Below are 24,690 nucleotides of genomic sequence, written 5' to 3'. Positions count from 1 at the left end.
GAGGGCGCCCGTAACACCCAGAGACACACACACACACACACACACACACACAGACACACTCCAGCTAGCTGTAACCGGCTAGCGAGGTTGTTGTCGAACTGACACCTCCCCAAACCTCGGCAGCAGCTAAGCTGCACAGTCGATATGGCAAGGAAATATCGCAACATTTTCCTAAAGAAAGATGAAAATCTTCCAAGTCTTTTGGAATGAGTGAGTAGTTTTGATAATAATGATCTGTTGTGCCCTGATAGAAACTAAATAGAAGTTGCATATTTTGTTTTAGTCACATTAATGACGCATAGCTATGGTTAGTTGTTGCTAACATGAAAGGTAGCTCGCTAACAAGCTAACTGCTAGTACGGGGAGGAGTGAGGTTTTTCGCTAGCCTGTTAGCTTTCTGTGCTCAGTATTTGTGTTAGCTGCTTCTCAAAATGTGACCAAAACACAACCCCGCTACGATTTTGAGCATTAAGTTGACATAGTGGTGAAGTGGATTAGTGTGTCTTCTAAAAAAATAAATACATTTCGAAGCTGGTTGTGTTTCTTTGTAGTTTCGGATGTTAGCGTTACATAATCTCGCTCGCTGGCTTCACTTTTCAGTGTCACTGTGGTTTCGTCTCTAGCTAGCTATCATTTCCTTGACTAATACACGACGTAGTAATGTTATTAGTAGTGTAATTGATTCATAAATACAGCTACATGCAGGATAACGAGTGTGTTATGACCAAACAATAATAGAGTTTCGATTATTGAGTAACTGTTTTTAACCAAACTACGTTTGCTTGCTAGCCAATCTAGCAAACTAGCCACCCATAGCCTAGCTTGCTAAAAGTAAGCTAACGTTGCCTACAGTTAGCTAGCTATCGCATCGCCTCATATTGGATAGCTAAAATGTGACTATATATGTAGAACAAAACAATATAGATGATTACAACTGCGATCGCGAACAAGTTGACCCAAAAATGAAATGATTGTTTGTAGTGTAATGTTTCACCAACTCTATTAGCTAACGTTAGCTTCATATCAAGTTAGATAGCGCAGAGGGATTTGGCTGTTAGCCTCTTTAGGACCCTTTGTCCATAGTCATAGTGGTAACCAGCTCCTCTAAGTAGGCCACACAGTAGTTGTTTTGATCCTTTTCGGTCGCTTGTTTCCTCCGTATCTTATGAATATCTGCTGTGTCACTTCTGATTTCCTTATTCCGTAATTTGTTTTGTTTTATGGCGGAACGCCACATACTAGCGAGTCGTTAACTTAAATACACTACCGATAATCACGTTTTGAATTTGAATTTATGGTTAGTAAAGTATTGATGGCCCACCGAGAAACATCCTGTGAAATCTCACTGCCTTTAAAGCATTTCTCAACTACAGATGCACTCGTACAAAGTACATTGATGTTTTTCTTAATTTGCTTAGATATAGTTGAGTACAAGATATTGAACATTATATGATACATTTTGATTTGTGTAAAAAATTGTTCAAATTTGTGAATGTTTCTACAATTTAAACTCTCTTTCTCTTTTACAGTATTCATCACGCGATGTGATCCAAAATCCACAATGTGTGAGGACATTTAAGAACGATTGAGTTCGGAAGAAAAAAATCTTGATTCCAGTGGAATCTTCCATATATTATATATTATTATTATATTTTTTCTGTGTTAAAGCTTACATACATTTACACACACTCGTCCCATCAACATATAACCATGCCAGTGCAAGCACCACAATGGACAGAGTTCCTGCTGTGCCCGATCTGCACACAGACATTTGAGGAGACTGTTCGCCGGCCCATCAGCTTGGGCTGTGGACATACTGTCTGCAAGATGTGCCTGAACAAGTTGCACCGTAAGGCCTGTCCCTTTGACCAGACAGCCATCAGCACAGACATCGAGCAGCTACCTGTCAACACAGCCCTGTTGCAGCTGGTGGGAGGCCAGGTGAGATACGTGTGTTTATTTGAATGATTTTTAACATAAATCCCAGTTGACAACATTTATGCAGAGCCTGTATTTTGGTAGCTCATAGCGGAGGATAACAGCTCATGGATGTCTTTTGTGTTTGAGGAGTGGAACACTAAGCTACCAGTCCTATCTTGACAGTATGATGTTTTCTCTAAGTACTGTTGATGGATTATTCTAGAGCGTTATGCACTGGGCTATTACATGATGCACATAGTTTGGATATTCCTTCATGAGTCACACTTCAGTGATTGAGCAATGACTTAGTTTAATTCTATTGGTTTAATGAGTGCTGGCACAATCAGTAAAGCTGTTTCTCTGAGGCGGTGTTTGACCAACAGGGTGAGGCACAGCTAATGGTGTTTTGGCTTTGTTGGCCAAGTTTCCAGGTGTACATTGTACAAAAATGGATAACGTCACTGTATCCACAATGAACCTGTTGTGTGTCTGATATAGCTGTGAGTCTTGTCTCTAAGCTGAGAGCCTAGCATATCTGCTCTTGCAGGTTAGTAGGGTACAATGTCTAATCAAATAAAATGCCCTGATAGATGTGTACTGCACTGCCTGTCGTCGTTCGTGAAAATGACCTCATTTATCATAGTAAATTTGATTTGGTCTGTATCAGTGCTTAAGTTCATGATTTTCCAAATGTCACCCTCTACAGCATGCAGAGGTCTAAAAGATGGGAGAATTAATATGAAAGGTTCTGTGGGTGCTGGTTATTTAAATCAGCCATTGAAAAACTGCTACAAAGTGTAACATAGCCTGGCCTATGCTAGAATTTACTGCATGCAAATAGAAATGTGAAATGTTTCTCCCCAGTTTCTTGGCTCTATTGTTTATTAATGTGCCACGTTTCCACAAGTCATGACATACTAGCAGAGATTGAAGCAAAAGCCTTCAAATTGTAATCATGTAGTGTATGTGATAGAGCGGGCAGATGTTTGCATGGCCAACAGAGAACTAGTGATTTACCATTGCTTCCGTTTGGAGTTTCTTGAATGCCAAATAGTAATTTACATACTCAATAGAGCAATAATAACCTGTTTGAGTTTAATACACTTTATTATACCATTTTAAATTACACTTCAAAATGTGTTGTTACACTCCATTATTGTCACTTTTGCAAATGATTACCATTACATTGGTAATCTAAGAAAAGTATGTTAGTGCATTGTTTGAGTGAGCCTTTACATGCAGTGTTGTTAAGACTTGATTGCACTGAAAGTTTCTGCCATTTCTATGGGTTTTAATTTTTTCCCCCCTCTGTGCTGTGCTGCAGGTTCCTAAGGCTCAGCCAGTTGCCTTGATTTCCAGTCCAGAGGACTCGCAGCATTATGAGGAGGCCAGGCAGTGTGTGGAGGAGCTGGCCCTGTACCTCAAACCCCTCAGCAACACCCGAGGTACTTAGACACTACACACCAGTGCTGGGCGATCTGAACAATATATACATTCATCATGATACAAAACTTAAACAATAAGAAAATTAGAAACTCCAATATTAACTGTCGATAGAAAACATTGCCTGACAATGCACAACAGCTTATCAAATCACATGAACAAAGCTATTTGTAACCAATCATATGGCAGTATTTTAAACATCCCATGCCTACAGCACGGTTAGTTGACTAACTGAACAAAACACATGCGAACTGTTTTGATTATACAAGAGAGTCATGAAAGAGATGAACGCTCCTTCAGAGGAAACTTCAAGTGTCGACGAAGAACTTGTCCAGTCAGTGGTCACAACAACCGTAAACAAAGGAAATATTGTGGATAAACAAGGTAAAAAGATGTCAGTGATGTGGCGGTATTTTGGCTACTTAAAGTCTGACTCACTCAACAGAGTGGAGCACATATTGTAAACTGCCGAAAAAGTGTGCCAAGTAAAACAGGAAATACCACAAACTTGTTTCATCACCTGAAACACTGTCACCCAATAAAGCCTGCAGACTGCAAGCGTTCACAGTCACAACCACCAGCAAAACCGTCCCCTGGAACGAGCAAGGAGCTGCTCAGAGAAAAACCTCAGCATCAAACTGTCCTGTCTGCGTTTTCTAGTGTTACACCATATGATGAAAAAGCAAAATACACACAGACATAACACATGCTTTTGCTTTTTTTCTTGCAAAAGACATGATTCAAGAGACTAATGAAAATAATAGACCTGAAAGCTGAAAGAAGAGCAAAGAGTGTGTTCTGACTTAGCACTTTCGGAAACCAAGTTTGCGTTGGTGTAAGTGTCCTGTAATGCTTGAAGACTGTTGCACAACAAAGAGTTTATATAGAGATGACTTAAGTTTATTTTTGTATAATTTCTTTATTATTAATTAATTATTATTAATTAATTTGCTGTTTGCAGCCCATACTATTCTTGGTCATTTTTCACATTCTAATTCTGATTAAGGGAACTTTGAAGTTCAAAAATATTAACTTGATTCATATCGTGATGTATATCAATATATATCTTTCAGCCCTATTACACACATACACACAAAAACACCTGTTTTTAACCTTTATAGTCCATTCTTCCTTTCGAGACTTTTGCTGCCTTCAATTTCAACTCTAGAAGTTGTTTTTAACATTGTTTAAAACATTTAACATTGACGTCCGTCCAGTCCACGATATTTTTGGCTGTGGTTTAAGTTGTGAGGATACTGTTGCTAGGTGACGGTAAATGAACATTTCCCTTTTTCTAATGTTTCATGAGTTTGTGTTTCCCGCATGTCAGGGTCAAGTTAGGAACAAGAAAAAACAAAACAAAAATAACAAAAAAGAAATCAGTAATTTCCATGGGCAACAGCATTTTTAAAAACATTGGCATAAGTTACAATTCATGAAGTTGGACCTGTCAGAAAATTTCCACTAGTGAAGTTGTGAATACCTTATCACTTGGTCATTAAATGTACTCTTCTCATACACACGATTAAACACAACCCCACTTAAAGGCATAATAAAATACATGTTGCAGATATGTCAGATAATTTTTTACATTGCTTAACCAGGCTTTGAAGAGTTTGTGGTTAATGCTTAAACCAGCTTGTTTGATTTGGAAATTTGCCACTTACTGTAACGAAATGTAGATTAATTATGAAATAATAACTACTTTACATCAACACACACAGGCTGACATGCTAACAGTGCACTTTGTCCTTTTCAACTGTCATCCCAAATTCCTCCCAAAATTTATGTAACGTTACATCCTCCCCGGGTACAACGGGAGGTCCGCTCGAGCTCTGCATACTTGCTAATAACTAATTTGAAGAGTTGGGTCCCTGAGATTGTGTTAAGAACATAGATAGACTACCTCATCAGAGTTAGCTTCAACGCATCAGTTTTGGACAAATTTGTGCAGAGGTGTTTATGATACTAACCATGCGTGATCTCCGGATTGTTTTGGTCAGCCAACAACCGTATATACTCCTCTTCTTCTTTGGTTTTATTGGCAGACTACAAACCAACGTTAAATGTGCACGCCGCCTCATTGTACCGGAGTGTGTAACGTCATGCTGTTCACAGACAGGTCTGTTGTCGTGTTTGTGAGAGAGAGCGAGGCACGCAGCTCCAAAAATAGAAAATCAATATGTGGCAGGCTGCCACAAATAAATGAATGTATAGGAAACCCCGCATGGGCTCTTTTTACAGTGTAACTCATTTTGAATCCTACTTTAATTAAAACACGAGTCAACCATTTATATCATAAATAAAACAAAATAATGAGGCTGCTTTGAATGGCTGTCTGACATAATTTAATATTTAACATAATTCTGTGCAGCTTACAGGCTTAATTAATATTTTTATCATTTTAATTTAAGTCCTGTTGAGAGAAAAAATAGCAAATCAGCTTTGCAAGAGATGAATTATAATGGCAGTAGCCTCATTTAAATCTTAAGATGAAGGGGTACAAGTGACCTGTGACACGTTATTTACACCAGAACGTTTTACCATGTTGTTCCTGTTGTATGGAAAAGTCAAGTCACAGGCTCAGATAAAGACTGTTTGAAATATGAATATACTGCATGGAAATTCAGCACAAATCTAGCTTCTGGGGGGGAAAAACCCATCTGGGTGGATGTAACCAATGTTGCTAGGATGCACAGATAATGCCACAGCAACTTGCTTATTGTTGGTTAACATATACTCAGTGGATCAAATCTTAATGAAAATTGAAAGATCTTTGAATAATCATCATAACCATTACCAGTTATCTTCCTTAATTTGACATTTAGATGTACACTTATTATCACTGCGTCTTATGCGGCATGTGTGTCATTTTTGACTTTTGATTCTATTACTTGATAGTAAATAGTTCTATGGTAATATTATTATATCTATGTCCAAACTCTATTTTAGAGAGGTTTTGATTTAACTTAATTGCCATTGTTGAGCTGTATTTTGTGGTGCTGTTGAATTTTATAATGTTACACTCATATTTACTCTGCCCACACTGATATAAATGAATATGTAATAACAGGATATAAGGTTTCTGTATATATTCACTGGCTCAACACTTGTCTTGTCTAATCTGTCACCAGGTGTGGGTTTGAGCAGCACGGCCCAGAGCATGCTGAGTCGACCCATGCAGAGGAAACTGGTAACTCTGGTCCACTGCCAGCTGGTGGAAGAGGAGGGCCGTGTGAGAGCCATGAGAGCTGCCCGCTCTCTGGGCGAGCGAACTGTCACCGAACTCATCTTGCAGCATCAGAATCCGCAGCAGCTCTCCTCCAATCTGTGGGCTGCTGTCCGTGCACGAGGATGTCAGTTTCTTGGCCCAGGTAGTTACTTTTCCATTACCTAGAAAAAGACAAGCCCTTTCCACTCTTGATAAGAAGCAGTCTACTATATATATCCTCAGGAAATGTTTGCTTTAGGGCTTTTTGACAGTGAATTGTTGCTCATAGATTTTATGTCTGTGTTTTTTCTCTCTCAGCCATGCAGGAGGAGGCTCTGAAGTTAGTCCTTCTTGCACTAGAGGATGGTTCTGCTCTGTCCAGGAAGGTGTTGGTTCTCTTTGTAGTCCAGAGGCTTGAGCCTCGCTTCCCGCAGGCCTCTAAGACAAGCATAGGCCATGTTGTGCAGCTCCTCTACAGGGCCTCTTGCTTCAAGGTAGGTCACTGGCTGAGGACCAGAATGTCATTGATTTTTAAATTTTTTGTGACAGATAGTGTATGTCATGTGCTGTTGCCCGTAACAGGGCTCATTGCCTCATTATCAGAGCAACTCTGACCTTGTAGAGATACCTGTTGTTCTGTTTTTTTAATCATTGCTTATCCACCGCTTTGATAAGTATAAAACGTATAAGTAGTATAAGTAAAAGTATAGCTGTCCTGGTGGAGGTCTTATATTGTCTGTCATTCATCAAGGAGCTGTTGAAAGCCATAGAAAATGAAGTCAAAGTTTTCTATGGAAGAAACCTAACAGAGTAAAACAACTAACAAAAAGATTCAATTTACTCTTTCCTTCGTCCTGTGTGGCTACCTAGGTGACCAAACGTGATGAAGATTCATCCCTAATGCAACTGAAAGAAGAGTTCCGTACTTACGAAGCTCTGCGGCGCGAGCATGACTCTCAGATTGTTCAGATTGCCATGGAGGGTGGGCTGCGCATCGCACCTGATCAGTGGTCTTCTCTGTTATATGGAGATCAGTCTCACAAGTCACACATGCAGTCTATCATAGATAAGGTATGTGAGAAAAGTAAATGTTTATTTTTTTTGTATTTATCTCGTGTTTGTTTCCATTCGTGGTACATATTTCATAGAGGATACTTTGTGCTTTTCAACGTCTATCAAAGCATTAACTCCCTGTTTCTCTACTTCCGGCACAGCTGCAGACCCCAGCGTCCTTTGCTCAGAGTGTTCAAGAGCTAACGATTGCGCTACAAAGGACTGGAGACCCAGCCAACCTCAACAGGCTGCGGCCTCACCTGGAACTACTGGCCAACATTGACCCCAGTCCTGGTAAGAAATGAGCTGAATTGGGAAAACTTGGTTTTGAAGTATGTGCAGTGTCACTGGTTAGAATCCAAACTATGACCCCTCTCCCACATCCTCCTTATCATTCCAGTATATCTTGTCTAAAAAGCTGGCTTAAAACAAACAGGAGAACTGCCAAAATATGCAAGGATATGTCTTGGCCAAGGCTTAGCTGTTGCATTCCAGTTTTACTGACCCTTAAAAACTAAGGTTTCTCATATATAGAACGCATTTTAATGGCCAACCCAAAAGGATTTTTAGTGTTTTTGTGTTTGTCTTCCAAAAGGCCTCAAAAATGTCTTTCCTAGTCAGAAGTAAGCTTGTGGATGAAATGTTTTGTTCCAGCTGACTCTCAAATTTTTTTTTTTTTTTTTTGTTTTACCACCACAAATAACTTCAAAGGCCAAATTCTGGAATCCCAACTGTATTTTTTTAGTGAGGTCAAGAGCAGTGGTTGGCATAATGACCAAATGGTTTGTATTGAAAGGCCTAGGTTTAAACCCTCATGACGCTGTTTTGTAACTGGCCACCCTGTCCTCTTAACTCCTGGTGAGGACAAGTCAGAATAGAAAGAAAAGCCTGATCTTGTTCACCAGACAGGTAGCCAGCTGAGGACATTGTTCGTATACTGTGCTGGAACCCACACATATAACACCTCTAAGACAAATAATTAAATTCTTAAGTATGAAATTGAAATTTTGGAATAAAATGTCTGTTTTTCTCATTCATCTCCTCCATCTGTTTCCTCAGATGCTCCCCCTCCCACATGGGAGCAGCTAGAGAAGGGGTTGGTAGCAGTGAAGACAGTGGTGCATGGCCTGGTAGACTTTATCCAGAACCACAGCAAGAAAGGAGCTGACCCTCAACAGGTCAGTCTGTCCATCGGATCACGAGAAGAGCTGGGCCTTTCCCTTGTATGTTACTTTATTAATCCACAGTAATAAAGGTTTGAGAGAAAGAGTGTTCATCCCTCCAGTAGAGTTCCAGAGACTTGTTGCTGTGCTAGGCAACTTCCATAAATAGGATTTTACAAGAATGACACAAAAAGTTCAGTGTTCTCCATTTCAATAATCCTTGGTGTCTCTCTTTAGCCTCCTCAGCACAGCAAGTACAAAACATACATGTGTCGTGACATGAAGCAGAAGGGGGGCTGTCCTCGTGGAGCCAGCTGCACCTTTGCTCACTCTCAGGAAGAACTGGAGAAGTGAGTCAGAAACATTGTTCAAGATTTTTGATAAGTTATTGCAGTTGAAACCCAACACATTTTCCTCCTTCCCATTATCCAAAAACAACCACAGCATTTCTTATACGTGTTGTACTGCGTTTTCTGTCAGGTATCGTAAGATGAATAAGCGCCTGGCAGCTCGCCTCCCTGGCTCAGGGCTCATGCCAGATGAAGGCCTTCCCCTTGATGTAGCAGTGACCCGGAAGCCTTCACCCCTCACCAATGGGAGCAGTGCACCCTCTTTGCCCCAGCTCATTGCTCGTGGCACAGACACAGTCTCATATGACGTGTTGCGTAAACCCATCAAGATGGATGTAGGGAGTCCCAGTGCCCCAGGATCACCACCTGATCCGTGAGTCTAATGTTCACTGTATTTTTATTAAGCTGGCATCTAAAGAACAGACAATCATGTGGAATAGAGTCTGCAGAGTATTCTTTTGATCAACACCAGCTGGTAAGACTGTGTTCCTTCTCTCTAGACAGAGAGAGAATAATAGATGAGGCAAAATAAATCTGTCTGCATGTTGATGATTATTCATAGTAAGTAAGGTTTGAGATATTTAACTTTTTTGTGAAGCTGTGTGCCTAACAGAACACCATCAGGTATAGTTTTTAGTTGAAGTGGAAACCTACAGACTCTTTCTACTCTATAGCACAGCCTTCTTATTAATTGATGATTAATTGTCTTTCATGTTACATTAATTCTTGTAGCCTGGACTCTGTGCCCAAACCCGGTATGCCTCTGCCACCTCATGCCATGGCCCACCCCAGAATGCCTGCAGACCACCTCTCTGGGGTGAAGCAGATGCCTGTGGTACCCAGAGGTTCACCAGTGTACCCCCAGCCACAGCTCTCTGACATGTTCTACCCTGATACTCGCCCACCACCTTCTGGTCCTCAGTATGAGCCCACACAATACCCCCCAGGTAAGAGTCAAGTAAACAGAATACTACATTGTGCTTGTGTGTTTGTGTTAAACTTTTGAGAAATTGCTATCATATAGCATTGCTATCATAGTTAGCATAGAAATAATTTATAAAATTGATGTAAATGTGATTGAAATGCAGCCATTTTGATGTTAACAATTAGTCATTTGTTTCTCAGGTTACCCCTACCAACAGCCACCACAGTATGTTCCTCGGGATTACATCCGTAACCCTCCACCCCCCAGTGAGTCAGGACCCCCTTACCATGACCCCTACCCTGGCTATGGCCCACCAGAGCGCCCTTACCAGGCTCCTCACTCTGGCCCACCCTTCTCCTACCCTCACCCTCCGCACTATGACCGAAATCGCCACGGGACCTATACCGGCCCACCACCTCCCCCACAGCCTTACACATCTCAGAGGGATGGCCTGGTCAGAATGAGTCCTGCACCTCTGGATGTTCCCCCACAATCAGCAGGGCAGGGTAACTCACTCTACCACGCAGATGCCAATCCCCGGGATAGATACCCACCAGATGGCTACTATCCACAAGGTGCCCAACCTCCACCCATGAGGGCTTATGTCAGGGTGAGTCTCTTTGGATTATTCTTCATATTAGCTGTGTATCTTAACCACTCTGTGTTGTCATCCAAGTTACAAAACACTAAGATAACTGCAGACAGTTCAACAGCAATAATTCTTTCAATGTTGCGTATGTGTGTGTTTTAGGGGCCATATAGTGGTTCCCAGCCCAGCCTGGACTACCTGCACCGACGTCGGCAGGAGCTGTTATCCCAGCTGGAGGAAAGGAAGGTCATCTCCCCTCCACCATTTGCTGCCTCCCCAACTCTTTCTCATCCCTTCCCCAGCGACTACCCTCCTGAGGTTAGCACTATGTGAAGTTCATGTGAATTGAAAGATCTGATAGATCAGTTATTTCAGGATTCAAGAACTGTAAGTGACATAGTGGTGTAACAGTTGACAAGAAGTTATGATAGACTGCATATAAGTATTAGTGACAGTTTGTCTCTGCATGTTCTGTGTCTGCAGTATGGTGAAGAGAGCTCCAAAACCATAGGGAAAGGCAGAGAGCCTGACTACGCTGGGCAATACTCTCCCTGGTCTTGTGAAACCATTGGCTCCTACATTGGCACAAAGGACGCCAAACCCAAAGATGTTATGGTTCCTGGAACCATGGAGATGATGGTGGGTTCAGATGGATATCTGTTCTGGTTACCCTGTCAGTATTTCCCCTATAAACATTAGGGGTTGAAGATCTGTTCCTGAGATTTCTCCATAACATAATCATTCCTCTCTCTCCATCTGTCTGGCAGAATGTTGAGGCCAAGGGTCTGAGGGAACCATCGCTTGAGGCCCCTCGTAGGGGTGCCGAAGTCAAGGACGATGACCCTATTATCCCGTTTGGACCCCAGCCCACTGTATCACGCTTTGGTGCCATCTCCCGCACCTCAAAGACGGGCTATCAGACTACCGGCCCTGTACAGGCCATGGCCTCCACTCCCCAGAACCCAAACTCTAAACACATGGCAATGCCAGGTAAAAAACAATGTGTACAACCGTTATTCAAAAATATCTTATTCAACTTTGGCAATAATGTAACTTTAACATTTAGCCAATAAAGCTTATTTGAATTTGAATACAACCTATTAATGAAAGTTTGTATAATCAGTATGCTCTGGCAGAGTGGGCTCCTACTTATTAGGTTAATTCATAAGTATACATTTGTACCATGTAATTTTTGTATATTTGGTAAATATCTTAACCTGTTGATATTGCTGTATTATTCTGTACTAATTTTGTCCACGTTGCCCACCCCTACCACATAATTGTTATTTAATCATTCCTGTTTGTCGTTAAAACATTGCTGACACCTTGTGCCCAGCAGAATACACATATGGAAGCCATGGAGGATGGGGTGGAGCTTCATACCCCTCCCACCAGACTGCCTCCTCCTCTCAGGGACACTTTAGTGAGCGGTGAGTCCTTTGTTTTTCCTGTCATCTCTTTTTTTTTTTTTGATGGTGACATGACAAAGCAGTCAGTACTGATAATCATGTTTGTTGAGCTGTGATGTAAACTTCTCTCTTACTGTCACCCTTGCAGCCTGCCTATGGCAGCCACAGACAGAGAACAATTAAAGATTGAGCTGCAGCAGGTCAACCAGCAGATTAACCAACAGACCCAGATGCACAGCATGGAGGTATGTATGCTCTCTGTTTCTAACTAACAAGATAACATAAAAATGTCTGGAAAGTATAGAAAATAATACAAGAACTTCTATGTCTTCAAAGATTTTTAAATCACTTCACTTCCTTGTCTCCATCGCAGGCTGCCAGTAACACCTTACTGCTGCAGAGGGAGGCCAGTGCATTGGCAGGTCAGCCTGTGCAGCCCAGCCAGGGTCAGGCAGCAGCAGCCCAGCAGCAGCAACAGGCCAAGTGGCCAGCAGGGGGAGCAAGTGCAACAGCTGTCTCTAGTGAACAGCTAAGCCTGGAGCTCCACCAGGTGGAGAGAGAGATTGGAAAAAGGACCCGCGAGATGGCCATGGTGAGGAGGGAAGGGGCTGTTGACCAACAATAGGAGATGTAAAAATCTAACTATGTATAAGTGTTACTGATGCTGGTGAGAAGTTAGGATAGAGGAGGACTTATTGACATAAAAGGTCTTGTGATTGTTGGAAGAAAAAAGCATTCCATTAGTTTTAGACACCAAAGTCAATTAACTTGTCATAATACTTAGCCTGTGAAAATAGTTGTATAATGTCTTCTTTTGCTGTGGTGGGAGCTTTGTAAAGTCAGAAAAATGTACTTCTCAGTTTGGACTGCACTTTTAACAGAAAGCATGGAGGGTCTAACAAAAGATGTTATGGAGTTGCATTATGGGAAATGTAGACTCCAGTGTGTTTGGAGCTTGACCCTACTATGGAGTAAATGCCAGGATGTCATTCTCTGCTGCTTTGATTTTTACTATTATTTTTCAATTTGTCTCCCGCAAGCCCCCCCCCCCCCCCCCCAAATTTATGGAAGCTGACTACTAAAATCATTTGAGTACACCTTTAAGAACATCCCACTAGGTCTCAAGAAATATAAAAATATTTCTATAAGAATCTGTAGATGAACATCTTGTTATACCACCATTCAGCTTATTATGACATTTCTTAACATAGGGAGAAGTGTATAAATACATACAACAGTTGTAGTGATCTGATCAGATAAGCTTTTGTCAGAAACAAAATATGAAGGTGAGGTTTTTTTTCCCAGCAACTAAGGATGTGTTGTCTATTTCCAAACCAGGAAAACCAAGTAGCTCATGATGTTCAGCAGTACAAGATGAAACCTGCAGAGAATGGACAACCAGAGCACAAGACTCAGCTGGAAGAAATCTCCCTGGCTCTTGGGTGAGTATAAACATACTCGAACATATAAACACGTTCAGTCCCTGAATACCCATGCATGTTGTCCTGCACCTCTTCCCAGTATTCCCTGTTCTCACTCGGGTTCCCCTCTTTTCCTTAATTCAGCGAGGTGTCAAACGGCTCCAGCAGTCTGCAAGAAAGTGCAGTGGGCGGGTCCATGCTGTCACTGACCAATAAGACGTCTGCGTTGAGCCTGTGTTCTGATCCAGGCGCCACTGGTTCAGAGATGCAGAAGAATGGCGTCGTCCATTCCTGCTCTTAGGCAGTACACACTTACACACACACGCACACACACACACGCACACACACACACGCACACACTTACACACACACACACACACACACACACACACACTCAAGATGCTCAACTGAAAAGCATGCACAGACAATACACCCATTCTATTTAGAAGATGAGCAGTATCTGCCGTGATATGAATTTTCTTTCTTTTTGTTCTGTGAATGAGCTTTTTTTAATGACTTTCCTTGCCTGGAAACCAGGGCATATGATAACATTTCTTGTGTGTGTTTTTTTTTTTTCTTTCTTTTTTTTTTCTACTGGGATTAAACATTAACAAGGCTCACAATAGATATATCAGGAAGAGAAAATGGTGGCGATGTTGACAGCGGTACTGTAACATTATTCAAAAAATGTAGCCTATTCCATCCGTAATAAACACAAAAACATAGTCAAGTGTATGATTAATCTTCCCCACGCAAGATTTTTTTTTGGTTTAGTTGTAGCAGGATACGTGTAAATTAAACGGTTAGATACAGAGAAGCAAACTAACAAGCTCTATCACATCATATGCACTCTGAGGAATTTAATAGTCTTTTCCTGTTGCAATCTGATGATCTATGAAGGTATTGTAGGAAACAGCAGAAGTGTGTCGCTTGGTACTCACCCCCAGAATCGTAAAAAAAAAAAAGTGGCTGCCCAGATCTAGATGGTCTGAGGAGGGAAAAGCAGTAAAAACAAAAACAAAAACAAAAAAAAAAAAACTTCCACCAGTATTCAGCCGAAACGGAGATGCAAATAGGAAACGGTGTTTTAGAAGTCACATTTTGCACACCACATGCACTTCCTTACCTGCCACGAGAAGTATGATTTTATTAGTGCATTTTATGAACACATCATGTGTCTGTTTCATACTTGAAAGCAGTATATTATATATTTAATTGAAGCATTCTGTTTTAAAGATTGCAACAAAGTCTTTTTGATAATGAGCTTTCCACATGTTTTTCTATAAGGGAATCTACTATGTGCTTCTCTTGGTTGTGGTGTGACCTGATGTGGTTTGGTTGCAACGCCTTTCGCCTGCAGCTTCCGAAAGGGCTGCGTTCAGTCCTTAGCTGATCATGTTGTGAAATTTTTCACAGCAGGCTCCAAAAAAAACTATTGGAGTTTTTTTTTGTTTGGGAGGAGGGGGAGGGAGGGGGGGGTGAACGCACATGATCAGGCTGAGAGAGAGTACACCTTTCCTCATCAGGAGCCAGGTGAATGAGTGTAAACTTGACTTTATAATGTCAGGCTAAATAAATAAGCATTTCCCTCCTCAGAGCTTCTCATCTGGCCACACAAAAAGCCTCCCCATTGGGATTATCTTGTCATTTGTTCACCTAACTTCTATGAAGTTGCCTTCCCTTGTGTCTTTTTGTTAAATTTTGTTTTATTTTTTCATGCTTTACGTTGTTACGATTTTGGGGGAGGGGGAGGGGGTGAAGCTTACCAATGGAAGGCTTTATAGGGCTCAGTGGAGCTGTCATGAAATAGTTGACTTAAAAGCAAATCCCTGACTTCTCATTTTTAGTTTTAGAAAGCTATCCTTTGTAGCATTTTTAGCTGCGCAGGATATTTGAAATATCACGTATACAGCTGAGGATAATGGTGTCGCTGACTGAGAGGTAAACACAAAAAAAATTATCTTCCAAAATACTTCTTCTTAGGTGAGATTTGATAAGTTAATTTATATCACATTGAGTATTTTATATTGGTGAGTAGTACATTTTTCTTTTCACCATTTGACACTTTTCTATTCACAACTTGCTGTCATCATCACCACCATTACCACTATTATTGCTCTTTCTTCATCATGTTAATTGTTTACTGCTGACGCTCAACACGGAGAGGTCTTTGCCTTTTGTAAACAATTACCACGATCGGCTAGTTTTACAGCTCTGCTGAGAGCGAGTGAGTCCTTGTGCTTGAACGGTTGAAGGATAGAGGAGACGCTCTGGGTCTAGTGGTTTTCGTTTTAACACGAGCCTTCGTTTTGGTCAGACGAGGGGTACTGAGAAACTGAGTTTGACAAATCCCTGATCACTGATGAGTCAATTAAAATATAGACACAAATGTTTTTGTGTCCGACATCCTCATCTGGATTGTTTGATGGGCATTGTTTCGCATGATGTCAGCGCCATGATAGTGGATGTTTGGGATTTCTTTCTTCTTTTTTTTTCCCTCCCCTCCCCCCCCCCAACCACACTTCAAGCCTTTGGCTGCTCCTCGCTACATTTATTGTTTAGGTACACAGCTCACTTATACATATGAGTATGTATACATACATTAATATACTAAAGCACTATTAACGTGCCACCTCTTATTCTACTCGCTCAGCATTTATATTAAATGATCTCTACTTAGAATCAGCAAAATGTTTTTTTTTTTGTTGTTTGATTTGTTTTCTGTCCACTGGTTGCCAACACAGACTTTATCCTTTCCCAGACGAAGGACTTCTGTGCGCATTGACGTGTGTTCACTTAATCTTTTGTGTTCAAACAAAGATGTTCTTTATAGACTATGCTTCCGAAGAAGAAAGAAAAAAAATTTCTGTAACTTTGGAAAATTTATGGAGACGTTTTGTGTGTGCTAGATTGTATTGTAGAAAATGTACCCTGACTAAGTTTTTTTTTTTTCCCCCCTCAAAGTGTGCTGTACTTGGGTGATAGTGTTGAGGTGTTAGAAAAGTGTTGGGGTTTTCCCCCCACGCCCCCCACCCCAAGAGGATATTCAGGAAGTCTCTGATGAAAGGTTGGCCTTAAATCCACAATGCAACGCTCCTTTACCTTGTCTGCTTTTAGGAGCATGAGGTGATCACAAAAATGTTAACACTGAATTGGCATGATTTTAGAGTCATACAAACGGACTCTAGGAGATTTCCCCTCTTTTGAAACTCATGTATAACAGCAACAATGCAATAATGCAAATCTCAAGATTTGAAGCAAGATGTGTATTTTTATTGTTGTTTTTTTTTTTTTTTTTTTTTTAAGGAAATGTTGTTGACCTAGCTGGATTTGTAGTTTTTCTTTCTCTTCTTTTTTCGTTTCTGCAATAATTGAGTGAATTTACTGACCTGCAAGTCTTACAGTCGTTAATGCATCATCTGACCTTATGCGTAGTCAACAGCCATGAGTGACATTCATACAGGTGTCACTCAAATTGGTCTACCAGCTTCATTTTGCTGTTATGTTTAAGAAAATCAGTATATGACTTACAAAAAGAGGGAATTTGGTTTAGTCATGAATTGGCGGCATTTAATGGTGTTAATTCAATGTTGTTTCTCACTCTCAAGCGCAAGTCAACCAAAACTATCATAATGCTGATTCCACTAGATGGGTCCCTGCAGGTCTGAACAAGCCTAAAACGCCTTTAGCTTTGGAGAACTGACGTACAATGATATGTGGGGTGGTTTACTATATAGTAAATAGCAAAAGATGTTCATTTCAATCTCTTGTGTGTTTTTGTTTCTGAGTGGAACTGCTGCCTGCCCCTCATTTACATAACCAGTTAACCCCTCCACTCCCACCCTTGACCACTGAACTCTGTTACTGCTGTTTGAGGCTCACATTTTATTCCCTGACTTTCTGGGGAAAATTCGCAAATGGCTTTTTTATATGATTACTCCCTTGTAAAATATCTCTTAAATTAAGGTACAGGTTTGATTTCAGCAAGTAAAAAAAGTTTTTATATGTATATTATACTCCATTAAGGAATGTTTAGAATTATCTTCCTCCAATGTGGATGTAGCCATTATTACGCCATTTTATGACTTTGTAAGAGAATTCACTGTGTGAAAATTGGTTTGCATTTTTGTATAATACAATCTGCTTTTTTTTTTGTTTGATACGAGAGGGAGGTCAAACTGGAAGTTTGAAGAGAGAAAAAAATGAACCTGTGAAATTGAGAAAACAAAATGTAACTTATATACAACAGTGATTCTAAGCTGAGGGGGAAAGATTAAATGATATTGCTAACTCTGAGTGTTTGTGTCATTGTTTTATTTTAAAAAATATATAGATCATACAACATATCAAATGTAAATTAATGTACCTGAGTGGTAATAATTACAGTTGGGGCATGGTTCACAGTAAATACTGTATATACCTGACAGAAATAACTGGTAAGGATGAAAGATTCTCATCCAAAGTCTTCCTCGGGTAAGTTGCAACAACTTTATTAACGTTAACCTTGATAGTGTTTGGAATAATACTATTGTGGAGGAAAAATGATTCATGATTCATGACAGAATTCATTCTCAGTGGGACAGCTGCATTTCTTCAAAGGCACATGTTCACTATTTAGAAAGGATTCTTTTTGCTATAATCATCATTAAGACATTTCTATGTTATCTATGATTGTAACATCCAATCTGTATTGCTTTATATTATTATTATATTATATATAATCAATATTTTTAAGTAGATATTCAGTAGATTTCTATGAAGTAAGGCTGAGATGAATGAACATAGTAGAATCTTCTTCCAGGAAGTCTATAAAGATTAAAAACCAATCATCTCAAAATTAGTTCTTCAGATAACTGGTTCCAGGACAAACATCCTTTTGGTCTTTTCCGGCATGTTACTCCACATTGGTCGGATCCCAAGACACGTGTCTTCCATCATGCAACATTCCCAAAGTATTCATGTCACCCTCCTCCAGCTGGAACTCAAACACCTATGTGTGTGTGAGAGAGAGGGCAGAGACAGAGGAGGAAGAAGAGGCAACAGGTGAGATTAAAGAATAAATGGCTGTGATCAGTTGAAACCACAGATGCAGCTTCTGAAGACGCAGCAGAGGGGTTCAATTTCTGAGCACATTAACCAAAGCTCTCACAGAACGCAGGACATGTGAGGTAACCATGAGTGCACTTAAATGTGTAGTTAAAAGCAAGTATATCAGTAACTTTAGTTGCTTTTAATTTATTCTGGGCCCAATTTTTTTTAACTCATCTAAATTAACCATTTCTAAGAGTTTAACCTTTTGCCTTGGTCAGATAAATGAATCATTCTCATATTTTTTATCTGTTTTCTGTGTCGTCTTGCCAGTTTGCTTGGTCGATCAACAATGTCATGAACCTTTACCTTATACACATAAAATATGATAATATGTTCCTTATTTTCTCGTATTTTGCATTGTTTCAGGTGTTTAATGTGCAATCATGCAAACGACCGGGAAATGCATTTTTGACTCACTTGACAGTTTTCTTGTATCCTCTCCTTTTTGGTAGATTTTGGTATTGTGACAACTCCATTCTAAGGGAAAGTAAGGGAGCCATAACATTATGATTAAAAAAAAAGCAAACAAAGAAACATGAGTCTCAGGCCAATTCAACTTGAGAGGGTCCATATCTGAACAATCTGACAACCTGAATACTCCAGCGGACGCAGATTTGAGCAGGTGTGCGTCTGTACTTTTCTGCTATCTGGAGAACAGTGGAGTTGCTGAGGACTTGACCCTTGGCCAGAGGACTGTACCCTTCGAACACAATCTGTTCCCGACGACAATATTCAATCAGGTCACTGGGCTGCTGGAACGGATGGTACTCCACCTGATGGATCAAGATACATCATAGGCAAGTTATGTTGGCACTTTGGCATGTTTGGCATCGTGTAAAAACTATTGGGGTGTGGAGAGGAGCTGAATAACTGACTGGGGAAGAATGAAGAATGTAAAATATACAACTGGGATGAGAAAAAGTTACAAAACCCTCCCTTGCGCTCCAAAATAATTTAGACTTCTGTCCCTTCAGAAAAAAAGACCCATGATAACTTTCATACAGTCCCTTACAATTTTTATTTTATTTTATTTTATTTTTTATTAGAAGTTTATGAGGCAAGGTAGTAATCAAAGTCTAACAAATTATTTGGACTGTGCATGTTTTTTCTCCTTACCTTAACTCTATCTCTTCCAAAAATGGCCTGAATGCCTCTATAGAACTTGTCGCAAATAAACTTGTTTAATCTAATTGAAGGCTTTCTGGAGAAAAAAAAAAAATCTACCTGGTTAACATGTGGCACCATACTACAGTCTTCCTTTAACTGTTCCAGGTGGTGGACCATAAAGTTGCTCACTCCAATAGCACGGCACACCCCTACAGTGACACACAGAAGGTTATGCTCTTAAAAATACCCCACGGTCACAATGATGTTTTTTTGCAGTCACTAAAAGTTACTTTTAAAATGTTCTCCTCTGTCTGCATCTGGTCTTTTAATACAGTCCTGAAAATAATTGCAGGAGATAAAAATAAGGTAGTAAAGGACACAGTTATGTGAGACTTAAATTTTATTATCGCTTGTATTCAAAGCCTGGCCTGGTAACTTGTTGTCATTCTTGAAGCTACTCTCTTGCCTCAAATTTTATAATACACTACATTTACTTTACTAGCAGATTAAGTGAGTAATTACCTTCTTTGTAAAGTTCCTCCAAAGCTCTCCAGGTCTCAGCTCTCACCTCCCTGTTGGAGCAGCCATGTCGTGTCGACTCTGGCCAGTGCATGAGGTAAAGGTCTGAAAAATAGGGGCAGGTGATGATTTAATGAGAGACTACAAGACACAGGAAGACAAACTGCATACAATGTTGGGTAATGAAGATTGTAATGATAATAGAAAGCAAAAAGATTAAGGTTTTTGTAAACATGTCTTAATCGGTCTTAACCCATACCAAAATAATCCACCCCCATCTGTGCACAGGAGTCGAGGCAGGCCTTTCTTGCAGCTTTGTATCCGTAGTCACCTGGCCACAGTTTATTGGTGAGCCACAGATCACTTCGTGGTAACCCACTTTCTCTGATAGCTCTGCCTAGTTTCTCCTCACAGCCATAGCGCTTTGCTGTGTCGAGATGGCGAACTCCACACTCAGTGAGTGCATAAATGATGGTATCATGAGAGTATCCGCCATCATGTGATGTGCCTGGAATAGACAGAAAATATGAGACAAAATGTAGAAAGTCAACAACAAAGTCAACTCAATTCAATTCAAAGGGTTTTTGGCATGACCATATGAAGATACAGTATTGCCAAAGCACCGTATGAATATTGTCATAACCTTAAAGTGTGGTCAGAAAGTTGATAGTTAAAAAATAATCAATTAACATCTGAATAAAAGTGATAAATGTGCTTTTAATATTTGACATCAACTACAACAGCACAATATATATATTTACATATACATATATGTACATACATACATACATACATACATACATACACACACGCACACACACACGCACATATATATGTGTATCTGAGACCTGATGCAGATCTAGCTGGTCAGTTTTACTCATGTTGTTTACGTCCCTACAAATTCATTACTTTTTTATTATTTTAAAGCCATTTTAAACCTTGAATCAAGTCTGGTGCATACTGTTCAGTTGATATATTAAATAGTCATATTTTACTTTGAACATATCTGTAGATTCAGGTTATGTGATATGTCTATTAATGTGTATTAATATTTTCCCTTGGGGTTTCCTCCTTCAAATGGTTTATTTTAAAATGTTTTGATATAAAACATTAAATTATCATGCATACCATAGTTTTAAAAAAAAATCTGTGAACCATCATTTAATGTGTGTGCATTTCTGTATTCTGTATTTTGGCATAATGAGAACTCACCTAATCCAAATATTGGAATCTGCAGACCATTGGAAAGTGGAGCTGTAGGACAATTTAGCGCTGGTACTAAGGGCATATTCCTCTTGTTGTCTTCGTGCTCTAATAATCTGCAATTTCTCAAAGCATTTCACGTTAACAATACATGTCCGTTACAAGCAGCTGCAGCACTGAGCACCACCAACGAAACTCACCTAATCTGGTAAACTCTGCTTTGTGGAGTTTCACGTTTTGATAGTGAAAGAAGTTATTATGGAGGCGTTTTACGTGTTGTCCCGTGATGAATGCATCTCTGGTGTAGGTAGAGATAAGACACTGACGGAAAACCAAATTACACGACGCCCGTTAGTTTGCCCCAACAAAGATGGCGTCGTTTTACAAAGAGGGTATGAATCTGTGAAAACAGATGTACGACGCTCAGCGTAGAAAAATATTAACATACGGACTCAAACAGATCCTGTTTTTTCAAGAAATTGTACATTTGCAGGTTTCAAGCGGTACAGAATTCAATTTCTGAGCGGTGACGCCACTCCACTCACTTAACGTTGCGGCTAATCTTAGCTTGTGACAGCTCCTTCCTTGTAGGCTCTTTGGTTTCGGGTCATCCAACATGGCGAATATATGAGGTAAAAGGTTTGTTTGTAGCGCTAACAAAATGAGGTGAGTTTTGAATTCTGGGAAGAATTAAAACATACTTTCTACTTTGTTCAGTGTAAAAATAACTATTTCATCAGGCACTTAGGTATGTTGATCTAATTAAAGAATACTGGCCTAGGGGTAACGTTTAACGTAAAATGTTTATATAACTTAAAGCATGTGATAGAACTGCATGACAAATTCAATACGTGCATGGGCGTAGCCAGGGACTGTCGAAACCATTGGCTCTCTTTATTTGTTAATTAAATTATCCTGCTCTGGCTTTCGACCCCATACAATTTCAACAGTTTTCCCATTTCTGAGAGCGCCGTTAATGTTCACCAGCCTTTTGTCATTTAATTATTGTCTGAATGAACCAGAGTGTTCAGCAAGTCATCCATAGGATTACTGATCAATGAAAGTGTTTTCACAAAAATAAGTTGCAGTACAACTGAATGTAAAGTCATGCTTTTCAGTCTCACAACATGTGTTTAAAATGGCTTAAGTAAATAAATTTTGGGAGATCTTAACTGTGAGGAAAAAACAGGCTTAGAGTCTGTTGTAAAGTTATGTCCTCCTTGTCTGTGTGCCTCCTTTGATGCAGGGTCCGGCATTGCTGGATGGGGCTCAGGCGAGCCTATTTGGTTTGGCCAATCCTGCTGCTACTCCTGGTTGGTGCAGCCTTGACAGCTCTGCTGCCCTCTGCTGAGGACCAAGGAGGTGTTGGTGCTCTGGGAGTGCTACGCCGGGCAACATCTCAAAATGAGATACCTGCACATCGCCACCATGGTGACAGCACAGAGGAGGAGCAGAGGTTTACTGTCATCATCCAAACATACAACCGCACAGACATTCTTCTCAAACTTCTAAACCATTATCAGGCAGTGCCTCATCTTCAGCGGATTATCATAGTCTGGAACAACATTGGGGAGCAGACACCCTTAAAGTTATGGAACTCCTTGGGGCCTCATCCGGTCCCTGTGGTGTTCAAGGAGCAGACTAGCAATCACATGCGCAACAGACTACAACCATTCCTTGAGATTGATACTGATGGTCAGTATATCTATCAGCTTGCAGTTATTAAGAGATATTTTTATATGCCTTTATGTTTTGTTGGTTTCAACATTTTTCTCAGTGGAGTCGATTTGATTTTTGTTCTGCTTCTTAGCCGTGTTGATGCTGGATGACGACACTCTGGTCAGCGTTCCTGACATCAGTTTTGCTTTCTCTGTCTGGAAGGTAAAACACTTTGACAGTGGAGTTGAGAAAGATTAACATTCTGTACATCTAAATTACATTTTGGTTTTACTTGATAATTTGTGCGCCAAAATTATATGGTACTTGGACCATGCACATTGTGGCTATAAGTTGTTTTATATTTGGTTACACAGCAATTTCCAGACCAAATTGTCGGCTTTGTGCCCCGGAAACATGTCACAACACCAGGGGGAGTGTATAGTTATGGCAGCTTTGAGCTGCAGAACCCAGAAATAGGAGGAGGTGACCAGTAAGTTGCATTGTTATTTTTCATAATCTAAAGCTCCACATGCACTGCATCATATAATGTACTATCATGTTTTGTGTTAGTCAGGCCTGTTGTTTTGTTTGTTCTTATTTACATGTGAAAGACCATCTTTTCTATTATCTTGCAGATACTCCATGGTGTTAATTGGTGCTGCCTTCTTCCACCGCCGCTACCTCCAGCTTTTCCAGGACCAACCTCAAGCAGTGCATGAGCTGGTGGATGCAACACAAAATTGTGATGATATTGCAATGAACTTTGCTGTAGCGCTGTATTTGAGGAAACACTCCAAGTCCAGCGGCAGCCCTACCAGACCCTCTGGGGTCTTTGTCAAACCCGTGGACCTCCGCAACCTGGAAAAGGATGCCAGCAGTGGATATCAGGGTATGTGGCATCGTCCTGAACACCTTCTTCAGAGGTCCTACTGTCTGAACAGGCTGACACAGATCTATGGCTTCATGCCACTCTGCTTCTCCAACCTGATGGTCTCCCAGTTTGGCTTCCCTACCTATGCCAACCACAAGAGTAGAAGCTGAGGAACTGTTATGTCGCTGACTGTCTTGGATTGAATGAGGACAGACTGCTACTTCAGTCTGGTAAGTCTGTGTTTGATTTAATATAACACATCACCTGTCTGGGCTGAGCTGACCTGCTGTAGGGCTTTACAGTCGATATTCTCATCTTTGTGTGATCTGTGGCCAGAAACCATTATTACCTACTGGATATGTTCCAAAAATAAATGCAAACAAATGTTTTAACTTTAAAAGACATGTAAATGCACATTTAATTGTTAGACACTGTCAGTACCCTACATGTGAAGTAAGCTCAGTAACAAAATCTTTTCACGTTGACTACATACATGTAAAAAAAAAAAAAAAACAGTAGTGAAATGACAGAAGATGAGATACAACAGTCATGGTTGAGCATTTAATATTTTGTATAAGAGCTTATCTATTTAGTATTTTTCATAACTGGTAAGTGTTTTGCTTTTTTGTATTTTAATGATACTACAGCAGTTTCACTGTGGCTTCAGGAGTACTATGATGGACTTTCTTCCTTTGGACAACAGCAAGGATTGTAAAAGATATTCTACACAAGGCCCAGTCAGATGAAAAGTTCATA

At 40.2% G+C, this 24,690-nt stretch overlaps 3 protein-coding genes across 4 annotated transcripts; 2 read left to right on the top strand and 1 right to left on the bottom strand.

Annotated features, from left to right (window-relative positions):
* The first annotated feature begins 30 nt into the window (after nt 1–30).
* On the top strand, nt 31–17,780 carry rc3h1b (ring finger and CCCH-type domains 1b). Its single transcript, XM_067605762.1, has 20 exons — nt 31–210; nt 1,530–1,941; nt 3,245–3,365; nt 6,498–6,737; nt 6,893–7,068; nt 7,445–7,645; nt 7,789–7,921; nt 8,687–8,805; nt 9,028–9,140; nt 9,271–9,513; nt 9,873–10,087; nt 10,266–10,675; nt 10,817–10,972; nt 11,138–11,293; nt 11,422–11,644; nt 11,994–12,084; nt 12,212–12,308; nt 12,437–12,655; nt 13,402–13,505; nt 13,629–17,780. The coding sequence occupies exons 2-20, from the start codon at nt 1,711–1,713 to the stop codon at nt 13,783–13,785; spliced, it is 3,405 nt and encodes a 1,134-aa protein (XP_067461863.1). The 5' UTR covers nt 31–210; nt 1,530–1,710; the 3' UTR covers nt 13,786–17,780.
* zgc:110366 (uncharacterized protein LOC550476 homolog) lies at nt 17,778–22,048 on the bottom strand. The gene is made up of 8 exons (XM_067605783.1): nt 21,950–22,048; nt 21,414–21,804; nt 20,461–20,709; nt 20,205–20,306; nt 19,800–19,891; nt 19,166–19,348; nt 18,993–19,052; nt 17,778–18,474 (listed from the first exon to the last, which is right to left on the bottom strand). Exons 2-8 carry the CDS (start codon nt 21,487–21,489, stop codon nt 18,379–18,381), a joined length of 858 nt encoding a protein of 285 aa, XP_067461884.1. The 5' UTR covers nt 21,490–21,804; nt 21,950–22,048; the 3' UTR covers nt 17,778–18,378.
* Nucleotides 21,973–24,668, top strand: extl2 (exostosin-like glycosyltransferase 2). 2 transcript variants are annotated; one of them, XM_067605782.1, is made up of 6 exons: nt 21,973–22,070; nt 22,651–23,099; nt 23,215–23,285; nt 23,438–23,553; nt 23,699–24,164; nt 24,602–24,668. In XM_067605782.1, exons 1-5 carry the CDS (start codon nt 22,066–22,068, stop codon nt 24,102–24,104), a joined length of 1,047 nt encoding a protein of 348 aa, XP_067461883.1. In that variant the 5' UTR covers nt 21,973–22,065; the 3' UTR covers nt 24,105–24,164; nt 24,602–24,668. The 2 variants fall into 2 exon arrangements, with proteins under 2 accessions (XP_067461883.1, XP_067461881.1); XM_067605780.1 differs by having other exon boundaries at nt 21,974–22,070; nt 24,582–24,668.
* The last annotated feature ends 22 nt before the right edge of the window (nt 24,669–24,690 follow it).

This window comes from Thunnus thynnus, chromosome 12 (assembly GCF_963924715.1).
Source record: "Thunnus thynnus chromosome 12, fThuThy2.1, whole genome shotgun sequence".
NCBI lineage: Eukaryota > Metazoa > Chordata > Actinopteri > Scombriformes > Scombridae > Thunnus > Thunnus thynnus.
Note: the sequence above shows the minus strand (reverse complement) of the source record. Positions and strands in the feature narration are given on the sequence as shown.

Bases quoted from the DNA above. Each gene is read 5' to 3' on its own strand.
- rc3h1b (XM_067605762.1), top strand. From the start codon at position 1,711: ATGCCAGTGCAAGCACCACAATGGACAGAGTTCCTGCTGTGCCCGATC. The intron at 8,806-9,027 runs GTCAGTCTGTCC...GTCTCTCTTTAG, and splicing joins AAGGAGCTGACCCTCAACAG to CCTCCTCAGCACAGCAAGTA. The intron at 13,506-13,628 runs GTGAGTATAAAC...TCCTTAATTCAG, and splicing joins GAAATCTCCCTGGCTCTTGG to CGAGGTGTCAAACGGCTCCA.
- zgc:110366 (XM_067605783.1), bottom strand. From the start codon at position 21,489: ATGCCCTTAGTACCAGCGCTAAATTGTCCTACAGCTCCACTTTCCAAT. The intron at 20,710-21,413 runs GTGAGTTCTCAT...TGTCTATTCCAG, and splicing joins GATTCCAATATTTGGATTAG to GCACATCACATGATGGCGGA. The intron at 20,307-20,460 runs GTATGGGTTAAG...CCTATTTTTCAG, and splicing joins GATGGGGGTGGATTATTTTG to ACCTTTACCTCATGCACTGG.
- extl2 (XM_067605782.1), top strand. The intron at 23,100-23,214 runs GTCAGTATATCT...TCTGCTTCTTAG, and splicing joins CCTTGAGATTGATACTGATG to CCGTGTTGATGCTGGATGAC. The intron at 23,286-23,437 runs GTAAAACACTTT...TTGGTTACACAG, and splicing joins TTGCTTTCTCTGTCTGGAAG to CAATTTCCAGACCAAATTGT.